The sequence below is a fragment of the Hyperoodon ampullatus genome (assembly GCF_949752795.1).
Source record: "Hyperoodon ampullatus genome assembly, chromosome: 1".
Taxonomy (NCBI): Eukaryota; Metazoa; Chordata; class Mammalia; order Artiodactyla; family Ziphiidae; genus Hyperoodon; species Hyperoodon ampullatus.
The window spans coordinates 225,426,616-225,444,476 of NC_136914.1; the positions used below are offsets into that span (position 1 = coordinate 225,426,616).

General features: G+C 54.3%; 1 protein-coding gene across 1 annotated transcript in view; it reads left to right on the forward strand.

Annotated features, from left to right (window-relative positions):
• The window catches only part of PTPRE (protein tyrosine phosphatase receptor type E), a gene marked incomplete at its 5' end in the record, with an annotated part of 165,975 nt that overhangs the window by 141,654 nt on the left and 6,460 nt on the right, over positions 1 to 17,861 (forward strand). The window contains 10 exons of the mRNA XM_079702914.1: positions 1,524 to 1,600; positions 2,287 to 2,323; positions 4,133 to 4,230; positions 7,705 to 7,824; positions 9,101 to 9,264; positions 12,861 to 12,996; positions 13,274 to 13,423; positions 13,744 to 13,837; positions 14,845 to 14,921; positions 16,094 to 16,228. Of these exons, the coding sequence (XP_079559040.1) occupies positions 1,524 to 1,600; positions 2,287 to 2,323; positions 4,133 to 4,230; positions 7,705 to 7,824; positions 9,101 to 9,264; positions 12,861 to 12,996; positions 13,274 to 13,423; positions 13,744 to 13,837; positions 14,845 to 14,921; positions 16,094 to 16,228 (1,088 nt within the window). The remainder of the gene's footprint in view (positions 1 to 1,523; positions 1,601 to 2,286; positions 2,324 to 4,132; positions 4,231 to 7,704; positions 7,825 to 9,100; positions 9,265 to 12,860; positions 12,997 to 13,273; positions 13,424 to 13,743; positions 13,838 to 14,844; positions 14,922 to 16,093; positions 16,229 to 17,861) is intronic.

Here is a 17,861-nt window from a genome sequence, read left to right on the forward strand (position 1 = left end):
ATGCTCTGTGCCCAGCGCAGCATAATAAACGCGGAAGCAGCTTGATCCCTGGGCCCCGGGCCAAGTCTGGGCATCCCTCATATTTCTTCTCCTGGGAGCGGCCGGCTGCTTACACAGCAGCGGGGAGACCCAGGGCCAGGGCCACACCACCTGTAGGGACCCATGAAACCATCTAATTTCTTTGCGAATCAGAAGAAAATATATACCTAATCCAGCCTGGTTCACACTCATCGTTTTTTTTTTTTTTTAATAAATGTATTTATTTATTTTATTTATTTTTGGCTGCATTGGGTGTTTGTTGCTGCGCGCGGGTTTTCTCTAGGTGCGGCAAGCGGGAGCTACTCTTCGTAGCGGTGCGCAGGCTTCTCATTGTGGTGGCTTCTCTTGTTGCGGAGCACAGGCTCTAGGCACGCGGGCTTCAGTAGTTGTGGCACACAGGCTCAGTAGTTGTGGCTCGTGGGCTCTAGAGCGCAGGCTCAGTAGTTGTGGTGCATGGGCTTAGTTTCTCCACGGCATGTGGGATCTTCCTGGACCAGGGCTCGAACCCGTGTCCCCTGCATTAGCAGGCAGATTCTTAACCACTGCGACACCAGGGAAGTCCCTCACATTCATCTTTATACCAACTACTAATACAGTTGTAAAGTAAAATGTGTAATTTTTTTTTTTGGAGAAAGGGGCCCATGAAGGCAGAAGTGATGTGGACCCATGTAGGTCACATAGGGCCCTGGTTGAAAACTCTTCCACTTGTGTGTACACACAAATACATACCACAAGCATATACATACACACCACAAACACACATATACACCACACTCACATAAATACAACACACATTCCACACACTGTAGACAAGACGCACCACTATACACCCCACAAGTACACACCACACACACACACACACACACACACACACACACCCCACAGCCCTCCCTGGTCGGCCCTCCCACACTGGAAAACCGCTTGTACCACAGGCCAGAATCTTCCAGTCAGTCCGTGTGAGTCTGGCTTACCTTCCTGCTCTGGGGCAGACCTGAGCATGAGGACTGGGGTCTGGAGTCCCAAACCCCAGAGCCCGGTGTCCATGTGTCCAGAGGCAGAGTTGTGCTCCTCCTGGAAAGCCTGGGAGACTGGACCCCGGAAGTGGTCCTGAGGGTACCCACACTGGTCAGTACTGGGGCCTGATTTGGGGTCCAGAGAATATTGCCATTACACTGTAGGGGTCCCGCACGTTCTGCTGTGTCTACGTGATGGTTCAGCAGACCGACTCCTGGACCCTGAAATCCTTACCTGTCATCATCCCACAGGTTGTACTGAGCTCCTGTTTGGGGCCTGGCTTGTCCTCGGTGCTGAGGTACAGCAGGTGCTTCCCCGACCTCAGGGCACTGAGGATCTCGTGGGAATGTTTAAGAAGAATGTCCCTTCTGTCCCGTGATCACCATGCTTATGTCCTTTGTAGTGTGTAATACTGTGCATGTGATTCCCTTGTCCTAATGTCATGGTTTTTGTGTTGGGTTTTTTTGCAGATGACCATTCCAGGGTAATTTTAAGCCAGGGGGATGGAACCCCATGTTCAGACTACATCAATGCTTCATACATAGATGTAAGTACACCCAGCCCCCCACCCAGCATGACACTCACGCCTGGACCATTGGGGGTTGAGTGTGAATCATGACCATTGGGCACTTTCTTCTCTGGGGCCACAGATGTAAATTGTCACAACTTTCCTGAGCACAGTGGCCACACTGGTCACAGCACAGAGAGCATGAAAGTGCTGGGCCTTTTGAATTAGCACCTGTGTCGGGGATTTGTTTTTAAGATGCAGATAAGCCCTAAGGATGTCCATTACAGCATTATTTATATCACTGACCAAACAGAACAGAGGGGACTAGTTAAATAAATTGTAGTAAAATCATACACAATGGATTATTAAGAATCCATTTTAGTTGAACCTTAAAAGATCATTTAATAGAAATTTTAAATTATTATAAAAATTCAATATAAGAGAATGTGTACATATTAACCAATTTAAAAAATATATATATATATACATGTGTGTCTGTGTTTCTGCTTGTGTGTGTGTCTGGGAAGGTATTCACAGAAAAAATACTGGAGAGGGATATACAAAAATAATATGTTATTTCTGGAATTCCTGGTGAGTTTTCTTCGTACTTTTCTGTGTTTTCCAAATTCTTCATGATGGATACGTGTTACTTTCCTAACAACAACAACAAAATCCTTCCACAATGATAATTTTGAAAAATTATTAATCTGATTTTATTTTTCTAGGGTTATAAAGAGAAGAATAAATTCATAGCAGCTCAAGGTAAGCTTTTTGTTAAGTTACTTTCTGAACATGATTTTGGTAAAATTACATGGAAGGCGATTGCTTCTTTATCCGGTACCAACCATCCTGAGGGTTTATGTCGGCTTTCTGTACGTGTGTGTGCTGCTACGTTTATATAGCTGATCAGAGTCTGTGTAGCCTTTCCCGAAGCACAGAATTCAAAGCTGTCATGAATCTCACACAGCCTTGCCACTCGCTGTGTCTGCTTCACTGGCCAGGAGTGTCCCATCCCCTGGGAGCTGGCCAGAAATGCAGCAGCTCAGGCCCCACCCCCAACCTGCTGCTGTCCCTGAATTTGCATTTTGGCCAGCGTTCCCAGGTCATTCTGCTCAGTAGAGTTTGAGAAGCGTTATACTGTGAGGTGATGAAACTCCTCCCAGGAACAGGGCTTCAAAAGAGCAGAAGCGTTGGAACCTCTGAGAACATATGCCCCCCCTCTGTGGTCAGGGCAGACAGACATGGAGCGTTTGGGGGCGTCTGTCATACAACAGGCATGTTAGATGTGCAGCCACACGATGTGTATGTGCAGACAGACACATGATCTGTTTCCACACCTGCATGATTTAAACCCAAACACCCAGTGGTCTGGGTTGCCATTTCAGCATGTCGATACTTGCGTCAGAAAACCTTGAATCTCCCTCGGCTGGCTAAGCTCTATGTGGCTTCCCAGTTGTCGGGTTTGGGGATTACTTTCAATCCAGCATCTCGTCCACCTTCCCAGGGGTTGTCATCCCCAGGAGCCAGTACTGGTGCGGTTGGGTGTCACTGGAGCTAAAACTAGGTTTCCTAGACATCCTCACTCAGCAAGACCCTTTAGAGCTGTGGGGCCCAAAATTCAGTGTAGATCAAAATCTTAAATGCACATTCCCTGAAAAATAGGGAGATACACATACGCCCACAGAATAGGCCCAGCTTTAAATGTCAGAAAACCTGACAAACACTAGCTGACACCAATAGAAATGTCTTTTTCGTTCTTATAAGCAGACATCCAGGGGAAGCAGCCCAGGGCTGGGGCGGCAGCTCAGGGGGGAGGGGCCTCTTTTATACCTCTCCACCCTCCATAGTGTCATCCTCAGGATCACAAAACGGCTTCTGCACCTCGAGGCACTGTGTCCCTAATCAGGCAGGAAAGAGGGCAATGGGCATAGGACTTTCTTCCAGGGACACTTTATCTTTTGTTCAGATCCCCTCCCCAGGGGCTTCAGCCCACATCTCACTGGACAGCATTACTGGCTGTCAGGGCAGCCAGAAGATGAGATGTTTTCAGAGGAAGGGGGGTTAGACGTGGCGCGCGGGTCAGTCAGCCTGCAGTGTCTCTCTCTCTCTCTCTCTCTCTCTCTCTCTCTCTCTCTCACACACACACACACACACACACACACACACACACACACACACTCTACTTCAGCAGTTCTGGATGGAGGGTCATATTCTGAGGCTTTCACAAGCACCCCAGTGGCCACAAACCACTTTGACAGGCAGCTTGAAACCCAGCTCCCATTTGAATAGCCTTTAGGCCCGTGAAGATAATCACCCAACTGGGTCTTACTTAGCTCCTGAGGATTTCCCAGCCCCAGTGGGATATCGGGGGGAGTGGCAGGACAGAATGGGGAGGCTGCCACCTACTCCGGCTCTGGGACTCTGTAGGGTGTGAAATGGACCAGCAGGCCCATCACCCCCTTCCTCAGGGCAGGTGGGGAGCAGCCGTCCCGGGGCCTGAAGGCCAGGGCGACAGGCCTGGGGCTCGCAGCGACCTCTCTGTCTGACTTCGGGACCATCCTCTACCCCCAGGCCCTAAACAGGAGACAGTGAATGACTTCTGGAGAATGATCTGGGAACAGAAGTCTGCAACCATCGTCATGTTGACCAACCTGAAAGAAAGAAAGGAGGTAAGCCCAGCCTCTGAGTCACCAGCACTTTCTTCTCCGCTGCTTAGCTGGGGCTATGCTTACCACTTCCTTTTCCTTTCTCTCCCCCCGTCCCCCCAGCCGCTTATCACTGCAGAAGAGCAAAAACACCCAGTGGCTCACAGCATTTTTATTTTGAAATAAATTCTCTGTGTTCCAAGGATCTCACTGTCCTAGACTATGATATAAAAATGATGCAGAATTTTCTTCTTGCAGCTGAGGGTCGTCCCTGGTAGGCTGCTCCACGGTGGGAGCCATGGATTTTAATAGAGAGATTTTTAGTATATTGGACATGTAATGTGTTGAGCCTCAGACCATAAAAAAATGATTTCCCGCTTATTATTCAGACCAGAGAAATGCATCTGAAAGAACAAGGCGTATTGAAGTAATATTGATTTGTCATGTCAGTGTGTTTAATTAGCTGTTTCTAATTATGCTAATTATGTAATGCATGTACATTATAAGAACTTGAGATCTCTAGGTTAAGCTGGTTCATTTCCTATGGGGACAGGTACACGTTGGCCTCTGTCTCCTGGACAGGGCTGCCCCAGGTGGGGTGCATGCAGTCAGCCACCCGGCAGACCCGTCATGCAATTTCTATCCACTGATGGGGGCTGGCGCCAAGCGGAGAGCATGTGAATGTAGATTATGTCAGGAGGTGACAGAAAATATAGAGGAGAGTAACGAGGACAGTGGTGGCCCGGGAGGGACGGGCCACCCAGAAGGCAAGGCCAGGCTGAGGGTGCAGAGACGCCAGGGCATTCTCATGCCTGGGAGTCACTCACTTTTTAGCCAAAGGGACACAGACCCCTGTAGGATAACCCGGAACACAGCATGATTGTGGCTCTGGAGGTGTGGAGGGGAGGAGGGGCGGCCCCCCGTGGGTCCTGGGCCAGGACCGGGGCAGGAGGGCTCGTTTAGGGGGTGATGGTGTCGCTGGGTCTCCAAGACTGGGCTGGTGCGGGGAGGGATTGCATCGGATGCAGCTGGAGAGAGGCACCGGGGTGGGGAGGTGTGTTCACGAGGCCGGGAGCAAATCTGCTGGACCCAGAACCAGGACGCCCCCGCGGGGACAGAGCGGCTACAAATGCATCAGGGAACCGGGGCTTGGGGCTTGAACGTCGGGCTGAGACGGGTGGGCCGTGGAGGGCCTCGGCGGGTTTCTCAGCGGTAAGCAGGGGCCTGTGCTTTAGGAAGTGAGCTCTCGCTCTCTCTCCAGAAGGAAAGACTTGGGAGCCGGAGGGACGGACGCTAGTGGCAGGGAGACTGTTCTCGCAGATTCCAGCGTGAGGGCCAGCACGAGGGTGGGCGCGAGCAGGCCAAGAGAAGACCCAGCCTGGAGGGAGACGTCCGTCCTGCTGGCCTCTTCCCAGAGTCTGCGCGTCCTGGCACTCGGTCAGGCACGGGCCCAGAGGCACTGATTCCCCTGACCCCGCGCTGGCCTGGGGCTGGCTGGCCTGTCTCCAGCGAAGCCCAGGCAGCTTGGCTGGGGCCGGGGCTGCCCGTTGAGATGGAAGTGACAGGCCGTGGGGAGCTCAGCTGGGGCAGGGGTGGGGAGGCCAGGCGGCAGGCGGGGCAGCCCTAGGGGCTGCCACCATCACTAATTTGTTCCGCCCAAAAAAGCACCGGAAGAGGCTCCACCCACACTTTCGGGTCGCGGAGAGGAGAGGGGTTTTCTTTTGTTTTCCAGGGAGCTGGGACAGGGCTGCGGAGGGCCAGCCTTCTCTGTATGAATCTTGCCCTGGCCTTCCTGTCTCACCGGAAAGGGGGGGAAGCAGGGGGTTCCCGGGCAGGGACACGGCCCCCGGGGGGGCAGGGCGGCTGCGTGGGAGGTGTCCCCACGCTCTGGGCGGGTGCTGCGGCAGGACCTCGCCCTAGAAGAGGAGGCTGACCTGGAGCCCCGTGTCCCCTGGGACCAGCTGTCCCCTGGGACCAGGCTTCTGGGGGCTCGTTTATAAACACGAGACACAAGGAGACCAGTGCAGAAGCGGCGGGACTCAGAAGACGCCCCCGGCTCCCCCATCAGTGATGCTGTTGCTACGTTACTTGACATTTTCCCTCCATCTTTCTCTGCAGAAAGATCCTACTGCATTTTTCTGTCTCCGTGACTCAGAGCCGGCCTGCTTCTGTGTCTTGATTTTCACCGTTTCAGATGAAATCATTTCTCAATACAGTTCCCTTTTTCTTAATTGCTTACACTTCTGTTGTCGTCTCCCTGGCTTCAACATCCTGACTTGATGTTGCGAAATGTACCTGCTCTGCCATCTCATGATCTGATGGGAGGGAGGGACGGTGCCCGCCGTGTAGACGGGAGCCCGCCATGTAGACGGGAGCCCGCCATGTAGATGAGAGCCATGTAGACGGGAGCCATGTAGACGGGAGCCATGTAGACGGGAGGCTGAGGGCATGGAAACAGTGCACACACTGCGCGCTCTGGGGGCCTGAGAAACAGCCCTCGGGTCCCCGAGTGAGAGTTTGTCAAAGTGAGAATCTCTGGAGGGTCCCTAGGAGGCCAAGACTGTCCCGAACCAGGACCTTCAGGGCTTGGTTTCTCCTCGGGGTCCCTTCCGAGTCACCCGGGCCCAGGCCGTGGAGGGGAAGTTGTCTGGTGGGTGTCACCACACAAGCTCTGGGCACTGGTGAATACCAGCTGATGCTTGTTTTATAAGATTATTAATCCCTCGTGACTCGACAGCTGTGCCCTGTGGGCAGTTTCCAGGGTAAACGGCTTGCTGACCCCAGGGCCTCTCCCGTGGCTGTGGAGCCGGTGTCTCCCCCTTAGGCGGGCCTCATGCCTTCAGGTCCTCCTTGTAGGAGGACAACCTGGGATCAGGGGCTGGAGGCCCCATCCCCACCCTCTCGTGTGGCCCTTTGGTAGTTCTGGGGGAGGGAAGGCAAAGGAAGGGCCTCTCTGTGACCACGCGCCCGCTCTGCAAATTCCCACATCGGCCTCCTCCCGGCTGGAAAAAACTTAGGAACGTTCAGCTGACCGCAGGCTTGTGACTCTCCCACGGAGGACGGGTGGGATGCAAATTTAGTTTGTCCGTAGTGCCGGGCAGGAAAAACGACCGCTGAATCCGACGGGCAGTGCTTGGGGAGCACGTGGTCCTCCGGGGCTTAGAGCAGCCCCTCCCAGGTGAGGCCACTTCTGCTCTGGTCCCCGGCTCTGCAGGGAGCAACTCAGCCCGACGGTTCGTTCGATGTGTGGGGTTAGCGAGTGGATGAGTGAATGAGACATGAACTGGAAATGGTCCGATCCTGGTCTCAGCCCTGCCGTTCACCAGCTGTGTGGCCTCAGTTTCCCCATTGATAAGATGGAAACACAGTTCCCCAGCTGAGGACTATTTCACGGGAAGCTGGTGTGTGTGAGGTCTTGTGGCCATGGCCAGGGAGGGGGCAACGAGGTGCTCAGAGGTCCCCACAGAGCTATTGTTTCTGTTCAATTGTTCCATGCAGGAGAAGTGCCATCAGTACTGGCCGGACCAGGGCTGCTGGACCTACGGAAGCGTCCGGGTGTGTGTGGAGGACTGCGTGGTCCTGGTGGACTACACCATCCGGAAGTTCTGCATTCAGTCCGTAAGTACCTTACATCCTGGACTTTTCTGGAGAAACAGGGTAGGGAGTAAATACCCGTCTACGTTTATAATAGGAAGCGCTTTGCCCGCGGCTCTCACGAGTGGAGGATGAGGCTCGAGGAAGTGCCGGGCGGGGATGTGGGACGGTCGTTAGTGGGCCCAGGCCGTGAGTCTACAGGGCAGATGGCAGACAGGTGCACGTGGGCCTTGAGTCAGTGCCAGATGCTCCTGGCTCCCAGGGACCTTTCTGGGTGGAGGAAGTCGAGTCAGTGGGAGGGTTATGGGCATCCGCACTCAGTGACACAGTGTCATTTCACACACTGGAATGGTGAGGTGAGTTTTTTTTAGCAGTTTCAAAATTATGTCTGAAACACCTCATTAGTTTTCCCACTGATTTCCTGCTAATCCTCCTTCCCAGAAAGGATTTAAGGCAGTCTTCAATAAAGATACCTGTATGCAAGGCAAATGAAGTAGAGGTTTAAGAGATTAAAAAAACCCAGAAAAGACAGAAGGTCATGTCATCAGGAATCGAAGGTGGAGTGAGGGGTGTAGACAGATTACAAAATATGAGTCTGAGGTTCCGAGAAACCACAGCAAAAAAGGAAAGAGGATGAGCTTTATCGTTCTTACTATCCCTAGCCTGCCTGCCTCCCCAAAGCGCCCGCGCGCGCGCGCGCGCGCGCGCACACACACACACACACACACACACACACACACACACACACACACCTTCCTAATACACCGTATAACTTTCTGTGGCTTTGGGCAGACAATCAAACCTGTGTTCTGGGTCATAAAATTTGAGAGAGGCTTTGAGGCAGGGGGTGGAGGGGTCTCCCGAGGGTAGGCCAACCACAACTTTTCCCCGAAAATTAAGATGCTTATGAGAGTGAAAGCTTATGCTGTTGGTAGTTACACGGGCATAAAAGTTAGGCACACCGGGATGCAGCCACCCTGCTTCCCAGCGGGGTCCATGAGCCCTAGGACCGTCTGTAGGGATGTGTCTGGCTGCCTGGGGCCTGGCCTGGTCCTGGGACAGGTGACCGTGGGTCCTGCTCTGCCGCCCCTGCTGCCATGGTGCTGTGTCCAGAGCCGGCAGTAAGGATCAGGGTCTCTCACTCTGGGGCGTCCAGCCTTCACTGATGGGTCCCTCCCTGCACCCATGGCTGCACACAGCTGGATGGCAGAGGGGGAACCCAAGCAAGCATTCTCAGAGCGTGATGGTGGGGAAGCCTAGGGGCCGCCCCACCTGCTCACATCTCCGTGTTTCCCCGCAGCAGCTCCCCGACGGCTGCAAAGCCCCTCGGCTTGTCTGCCAGCTGCACTTCACCAGCTGGCCCGACTTCGGAGTGCCTTTCACCCCCATCGGGATGCTCAAGTTCCTGAAAAAAGTGAGGACACTCAACCCCACGCACGCCGGGCCCATAGTGGTCCACTGTAGGTACGTGCGGGGCAGGGGCCACGGGGAGGGCCCTCTAGGGAGGACTCAGGCCCTCGTGGGAAAATCACCAGGGGACGGATAGCCGGGTGGGCAGAGAGGCAGCAGGGGCGATGTGAAAGCACCTCCCAGATACCGGGTGCAGCTCAGAGAATCCCTCAGGGCAAGAGCCGGAGGGATGTTCCCCATCCGGGGCGGCAGAGCCCTTTCCTCAATGCCACCGGGGGAGAAAGCCTAATGTCGGATCCACACAAGAGCCGAGAGGCCCAGGTTGATGGTGGGGATGGAACTCTGCCATTCACCCCCCGGGGACCCTCAGGTCACCTCAAGGAACGGAGATGGAAACCGCGCGTCTATAGGGGGTCCACCTGACCTCTCTCAGCAGAGGTTTCCGCGTCTGTCATGGGGAGGACAGCCTCGGAGGGGCTGGGACTCACCTCTGGGAGTGGGCTTTGCAGGATGCTGAGCACTGCACGCATGTAAGTTGCTGCGGCTGTGGTTACAGCCGCAGCAACTAAGGTGATGGAAGAGCAGGTTTTGAAATGATGGCTTTTCCCAGAACATGTTCCCCTCCGCCTCTGCATACCGGGACATCCTCTGGTGGTTCTCACGCTGAGCTCTTATTTGCTCTGGGCTCCCCAAGCCATAGAGTCAGGGCTCAAGTCCACCCCCTCTGTAGCTCATGACTAAATGCCAGTTCGGCTTCGAACACGAAAATCATGGTCATGAAAAGGCCTTGGACTTCTGGGTGGCCGGCTGGCGCGTGCGTGTTTTGTTTTTTAAGACAAAGGCGCAAAGATGAGAACGTCTTCCAGCCAGGCTCCTCATTCTTTGGTGGATGCACGGCCAGAACCCGAAGGTGCTGGCCAGATCCCTTCTCTGCCCCAGCCCAGCGGCTTCTGCTGTGCCCCTCATTGCCCAGGCTGGGAGGTTTGGGGGTCGCTGGGGGTGGGGAGCGCCTGGCGTCCTGGCCGGGGATGGAATCCTGGATCTGCACCTGGGAGCTGAGCAGCTATACATCAGGTGAGGTGACACCTGTAAGAGTCCCGTTACCTGGCCCTGCACGCTCCTCCCAGCAGCTGCACTGGAGGGGGTGGGACGTGGTCTAGCCCAGCTCGGCCCCCTCAAGGGGGCAGCCCTGTTCTCAGACGTCCTGGAAGCCAGAGTCTGCGTGCCGCTTCTGCTGAGCACCTGTGTGGCAGGTTTGGAGCACCTGTGTCACTGGATGCAGGTGCCTTTTGCCCCTGGCAGGGCTGTGATACTCAGAACGACCCTGTCTTTAACAGCTGGAAACCCAGTGTCCAGTCGGCGTGACACCCAGTGAGCAGGGCCCTTCCTCTTCAAGCCTGGACAGCCGGGCCACAGGCCTGGGTTCCTGCACGGGGATTTCTGAGAAACCCCGCAGAGATGCGGGCCCGCGTAGCCGAGTCAGTGGGGTCGACGACGCCGGCAGCTTGTCATCGGGCGGAGAGTTTGAAGGGCCCCCCGCTGGAGAAGCGGCTGGCAGGGAGCTGTGTGCTCAGTTCCCGTCAGCTGCAGGAGGCCACCGGCTGTGCTCTGGCAGCCTCTGTGTGGCATCAGGGGCGGCTGCAGGCAGCCGTTCAGTGCCGTTCTCTTCTGAGGCCTCTGGATCCACCGTGCGTGCGTGTGAAAACTCAGTGTGCGACCCTCCCCTGCTCACCCCGCCCCTACCACAGGTGCCCCGGGCAGGTGCGTTTGCCCTTTATCTTGGTTTCCATCCTTGGTTCCCCTGTGGCTGTGAATCTCAGCCTTTGCCATTGAACGCAGAAGTCGTCTCTGGGGGTAATGCTTTATTTCCGTGCCGCCGATGCAGCTCCGGGCCCTCCCTGCTGCTCTGTGCTCTGCTTTGCCAGCGCGTTTTTGTGTGCGTGGAAGGGAAGCCCTCTCTGGGTCTGCTTTCCCGCAGAGCTGAGTTCCCCTGCAGGCAGTTGGGTGGTCTGGGTGCTGCCTGGCAGCTGCCTGGCAGCGGGTCACGTGGTGACAGCAGTTCCCACCAGGAGTTCAGGCCAGCCGGAGCCCCCCTTGGAACAGGGAGGAGGCTCCCGTGGGCTGGCAGCCTCCAGTCTCGGGGGGAGCGGACTAGACCTCCTCATTCCTCCAAGTTCATCTTCTCATGGGGTCTCCTGGGGCTCCAGAACGTGCATCGCCCGGGGGTGGGAGGTTTCGCGATTTCCTTCTCTCTCCCACACTCACCCTCACCGTCTCCCCCTTAATCCCTTAAAAAGAACCCACTGCCTGCCCGCGGTCCCTGTACAAACAGCAGGAGGGTCTCTAGCTAGGGCTGTGAGCTCTGCGCCAGCATCCAGGGCCCAGGAGGGAAAGAGCGCCCGGCCCGGGGCTTTTCCTCTTGGAACCGGCCTGGTCCCTGTCCCTGCTCCCAGGTGCTCCCCGCCCTCTGCCCCGCGTGCACCTGGGCCTCCTGGGCTCTCGCAGCCTCGAGTCCGCTATTTCCTGGCCTTACCACTGACCTGTTGGGTGGGGCGCCTTTAACTGGCTCTGCACCTGATGATTTCCTCTTACTTCGAGTTTGTAAAGAACCAAGGCTCCCGAAGGGGCCTCTCCTGTCTCTCTGCCTCCCCTCCCCTCAGTGTGATGAGCGGGGAGTCCTTCCGAGGGCGAAGGCCTTCACTGTCTGTCCTAGCGCCGTTCTGGAGACTAATGGTCCGGAAAGAGCGGTACCACCCTCCCCCCAGAAAGAGGAACAGGGTGGGGGACTTCATTCATTAAGTTGTGAGCCTTTTCGTTTAAAAGATCACCTGGGCTGCAGGGGCCAGAGGGGGAAAGCCCCGTTCAGCCAACTAACCCGACAGACACCCTGGGCTGCCACGTGCAGTTGTGGTCGATGCTGCACATATGAGTCTGGGCCATTAGGGGTTTATTCATCCAGCGGATGTTGGCTGAGTCCATTTGTGTGCCCCCTGAGCCCTGGGTGTTGGGGAGACACATGCGGATGGCCTGCACTGGCTGGTGGGCGTCTAGATGAGACAGGTGGGGTGGCGGTGGGGAGACTGCTGTGGAGAGAGTGCTGGGAGGGAAGGAAACCCGAACCCAGGAATGGAATCGGGCAGCTTCCTGAGGCGGGAGACCTCTCAGTGGAGCCCCTAAGGACCAGCTGGCCCCAGCCAGCCCGGAGGTGAGGGCTCGGATCCCAGACAGAGCCCCCATTTGCATGACCTCGGCTCCAGGGCCAGCAGACCTGGCCTGGGGTTCTCCATTCTTATGAAGAGCCTGGAAAAGCCACATCAAGCATGACAATAAAAAATCCAATTACACAAGTGATAAGGAGAAGACGACATTTGGTAATAGAGGAAAAATTACCTGTAGAGCTCACCCGTGGCTTAGGACACAATTTCCAGGTAGAGGGAGAGATTTGAGGTCTTTTCACTAGGATTGTGGTGCCCTCTGGTGGCCTCGTGTGGAATTGCTCTTTATTAACCGAGGAAAGTTTGTGTTCAGGGATGAAGTGGACGTCTCTGCGGAGGGCGGGGCGTCCTCCAGGCTGCAGGCGTGTTCCGAGGCCCTGTCATTCATTTCGGGGAAATGTGACTCATGACTTGGCGTCTCTCTTTCTCCCCCAGCGCGGGCGTGGGCCGGACGGGCACCTTCATAGTGATCGATGCCATGATGGACATGATGCACAACGAGCAGAAGGTGGACATCTTTGACTTCGTGTCCAGAATCCGCAATCAGAGGCCTCAGATGGTTCAGACGGACGTGAGTAATACCCTCCTCGGGCCCAGCTGCCCGTGCTGGTGTGAGCTTCGCACAGCAAAGCCAGACGCCCCAGGATGTGTGCCCTCTCCCCAGGGTGGTGCCCGCAGAGTGGCGCCCGGCAGGGAGAACGTCCTCAGTGATGCCCGCCGTCACACGGTCAAGGCCATAGATGCTCGTTATAAATGGCCATTAATCTGACTCTGCCCCCAAGCCCCCCTTCCCTTTACACAAAGAGGAGAGAAGGGCCCCCTTGGAGCCCACCTGCGTCTCCCCACAGATGCAGTACACGTTCATCTACCAAGCCTTACTGGAGTACTACCTCTACGGGGACACCGAGCTGGACGTGTCCTCCCTGGAGAAGCACCTGCAGACGCTGCACGGCACCACCACCCACTTCGACCAGGCCGGGCTGGAGGAGGAGTTCCGGGTAGGTGCCGACTTAAGGGCCACCATTTACACGAAGCTGCTTTCAGTTGCTTCCCCCCTTGATTGACCCCAGAAAAATCAGGGGAGCCGTCCTGCCCGTGACTTCCGAGGGAAGAATACTGGGGCCTTTCAGAGCTTAGCAACCACCTGTGCAGGGGGCGTGTCGTGCATACGCTTTTATTTCCCAAGACTCAGGAAATGCCTGGGGAAGCAGACAGGCATTTCCACTGAGCAGGTGCCCTTGACGGTAGAGCTGTTAGAAGGCTGATCTCTCGGGAATGTCCGGGTTTTAACTGCATGGCTGTGTCCTCTTGGCCGCAGAAATTGACAAATGTCCGGATCATGAAGGAGAACATGAGGACAGGCAACCTACCGGCCAACATGAAGAAGGCCAGGGTCATCCAGATCATCCCGTGTAAGGCAGCCCGGGCCGCGGAGGGTAAACCCTTGAGGCAGGCGTGATCAGGCTGGTACCCTCTGGCTTCAGTTGCTAAGAAGTCATTGCCCACCCACCCCTGTAAACCAGGGGTCAAGGGCAGAGTGCCCTCTGGGAGCTCTGTCAAGCGTGGGGAAGGCACGAGTGACCCAGACAGTCCTGTGGGTGTCAGACGGGCAGCTTGTGACCTGGGCTTGGAGACAGGAGAGGGAGGACTTCGTGGAAGCGGTGAGATTCTGGCCTGACTCAGTGCCTCCTGATCCTACATGTCATCCAGTTCTCCCCCGAGCCTGGGCAGAGGCATGGAGCCCCCCGTACACAGAGTGGGGGTCCTGGCCCAGGATGTGTAGCAGAACCAAACTCAGCTGAGACCTTCCAGGAAGAGGCCTGGGGATGGGCGAACCGTGGGCAGGGTGGCATCGGGCACTGGGCTGCCCGGGGCCTGGGGGCCTGCAGGAGCATCAGAGGAACCATGGGGGGAAGAGGAGGGTGCCCGCCTTGAGGGGAAGAGGAGCGCCTCGCCCAGATGTGCCCTCCAACTCCCCGCCTGGACTCAGGCTCGGGCAGGAGCGGATCTCACGTGGACCTGCCCAGGCAGGCAGTGTGTGGGCTGAGCAAGTCCTCTTCAGCCTCAGACCCTAGGGTCTTTGTGGCTGTGATGTCCCCGGCCGGCTACCCCGGCTTGCCTGCCTGGCCACACTCCTTTTACTCTTTAAATTTACTTTAATGCTTACATTTTGGTAGGAATTACCTCGGTTTATGACAAATGAGAACGATAAGTGGATTGCTTTAGAACTTTCCCGATAAAACACAACTTCCCTGGGCCAGTTGAACTAACCTATTTTAGAACGTAAACCTTCCGATGAGTTGACTTATTTTAGTGATTTTATCCGTAAGTTTTATGTCTCGGAAGCTCCTAGCAGCGTGTTCACGTTTGCAAGGCAGGATGGGGTTGGTTCTGACCCAGGGGACGCACTGCTTTGCAGATGACTTCAACCGCGTCATCCTCTCCATGAAAAGGGGCCAGGAGTACACGGATTACATCAACGCGTCCTTCATAGACGTAAGTGCGGCGGCCCCGCCCTGCTTGCGCGCCTGGCGAGGACGCATGCGCTCTTCATCTGTAATCACAGAGACTCTTGATGGACTTGCTTTCACAATCAGAAAGGATGGACACGCCCACAGAAATCCAAACCATTTCATTAGCAGACACTTGCTTAAAGGAAAGGAATAAGGAACTTTGGAAATAGAGGATGTAGGTGCGCTGCTAAATAATTTGCTATATTTCCATTCTGCTTTTTAAAAATTTATTTAATTAATTAATTTATTTATTTTTGGCTGTGTTGGGTCTTCATTGCTGCACGCGGGCTTTCTCTAGTTGCGGTGAGCTGGGGCTACTCTTGGTTGCGGTGCGCAGGCTTCTCACTGAGGTGGCTTCTCTTGTTGCAGAGCATGGGCTCTAGGCGCGCAGGCTTCAGTAGTTGTGGCTCCCGGGCTCTAGAGCGCAGGCTCAGTAGTTGTGGCGCACGGGCTTAGTTGCTCCGCGGCATGTGGAATCTTCCCGGCCCAGGGCTCGAACCTGTGTCCCCTGCATTAGGCGGAGTCTTAACCACTGTGCCACCAGGGAAGCCCGTCATTCTGCTTTTAATACATAGTGACTTCCCTTTTACCTCTCTGTTGCACACCACCCTCTATCAGTGCTTGCACACGCTTTCTCTTGCATGTGCTGTGCGTGGACAGCATGATTGTGTTTAGGCCCAGTCTTAGGCTGCTTAGTGCACAGCAGAGTTAGCTGATGAATGGGCAGGAGAGGGCATAGCAGCCAAGTCTGTGCAAGGATTTTTGTCTGCAGATGAGAATGCTGTGCCAGGGGTCACTTGGGCCCGAGGAGAGGACCTGGGACTTGAACCCACTTCCTCCAACTCCATGCCCAGGCTCGCTGCCCCACTGCGATGCTAACTTAGCTGTGACACATACAGACATGTTAGAATCAAAGCCAGCCCAAGCAAGGGGTTCATTATACCCATTCAGAGGTGACCTGGGGCTGAAGGGGGCTGTCTAGCTTGGGCATCTTGACCTGTTTTCTGAGCGTGTGCCAGCTGGAGCTTGGCTCAGGCCCTGGAAGCCTGGAGAATACTGTCCCTCATCCAGCCCTGGGCTGTCCTACACTCACACGTCCCACGGTGGAAATGGGTTGGAAGGAAGTCGGACTTTAACCTCTGCTCCCACTTGAAGGGCTACCGGCAGAAGGACTACTTCATCGCCACCCAGGGGCCCCTGGCGCACACGGTGGAGGACTTCTGGAGGATGGTCTGGGAGTGGAAGTGCCACACGATCGTGATGCTGACCGAGGTCCAGGAGAGAGAGCAGGTCAGGCCACCGCCCAGCCCACCTCTGGGGCCGTTAACACACACCAGGTGCAGCCCACCTGATGTGACTACCTGTCCCTTGTGCATGTCTCACCTGCTGTCGTCTGTGAGGCCAGGCCACAGCTACTGAGGAGGGAGAGAGGCTGGAAATGAAAAAGGGTTTATTTCATCACCACGCCCACCACAAGTTAGTCGTACCTACCCACTGGCTTTATTCTTAGCCTACATTTTATTTAACCTGCCTTGAAATTCTGCCATCTTGTGTTTGCCACAAATACAAATTTGGTCACAACCTGTTGAAGAAAAAGACATTTATTCACTTTTTTTTGGAACAGAAAGACATAGGTATTGATATATGTACCTAATTAATATAGTTCTGGTAAAATTGAATGAGTTAAACGTTTCTTTTTTCCCAAAGATCCATGCATGGCCTTCTTGTTTTTTTTGTTTTTTTGCGGTACGCAGGCTTCTCACTGTTGTGGCCTCTCCCGTCGCGGAGCACAGGCTCCGGACGCGCAGGCTCAGCGGCCATGGCTCACGGGCCCAGCCACTCCGCGGCATGTGGGATCTTCCCGGACCAGGGCACGAACCCGTGTCCCCTGCATCGGCAGGCGGACTCTCAACCACTGCACCACCAGAGAAGCCCCGGCCTTCTTGTTTTTATTTAATAACATAATAAACAGTCACAAACCCACCATCCAGCTGAAAAACCAAACTTTTGCCAATAATGTACATTTATCCAGATGCTCTCCCAAGAGGTAACCACTATCCTGAATTTGTGTTTTTTGATTTCTTTGCTTTTTAGAAATAGTTTTGTTAGGATATAATTCACATACCATACAATTCATCTTTCTAAAGGGTAGAATTCCGTGGTTTTTAGTATATTCAGAGTTGTGCAACATCACTAATTCCAGATCATTTTCATCACCCCAAAAAGAAACCCCATATCCACAAAAAAATCACTTATACCCACTTCCTCCCCCGAGGCCCTGCAACGACAAATCTACTTTCTGACTCTGTGGATTTGCCTCTTCTGGATATTTCATATAAGTGGAATCATACATGTCTTGTGATTGAGCTCCTTCACTTAGCGTAAATGTTGTCAGGGTTCATCCGTGAATCAGTTCCTCGCTCTTTTTTACTTTTTATTGTATAAATATACCACATTTCGTTTATTCATTCATTAGTTGACGGATATTTGCATTGTTTTCACTCGGGCTATTATGAATAATGTTTTGAACATTCATGGACACGTTTTTACATGAATGTTAACTTTTAATTTCTCTTAGGTAGACACCTAGGGGTGTAATTGCTGGGCCATATCATGACTATATTGCAAACTCATATCACTTAACATCTGGAGGAACTGCCAGACTGCTTTCCAAGCAGCTGCCCCGTTTGCATTCCAACCAACAATGCACAAGGTTCCATCTTCTCCCCATCCTCATCAACACTTATCATTATCTTTTCAATTAAAGCCACCCTAGAAGATGTGTCCTTAGCTTTTTAAAAAATCTTTTTATATCACGTGTGTGTATTCCTAAAGAAACAACTGTTTAGTTTTGTCTGCTTTTGAACGTTATTCAAAAATTGAGTTGGGGCTTCCCTGGTGGCGCAGTGGTTGAGAGTCCGCC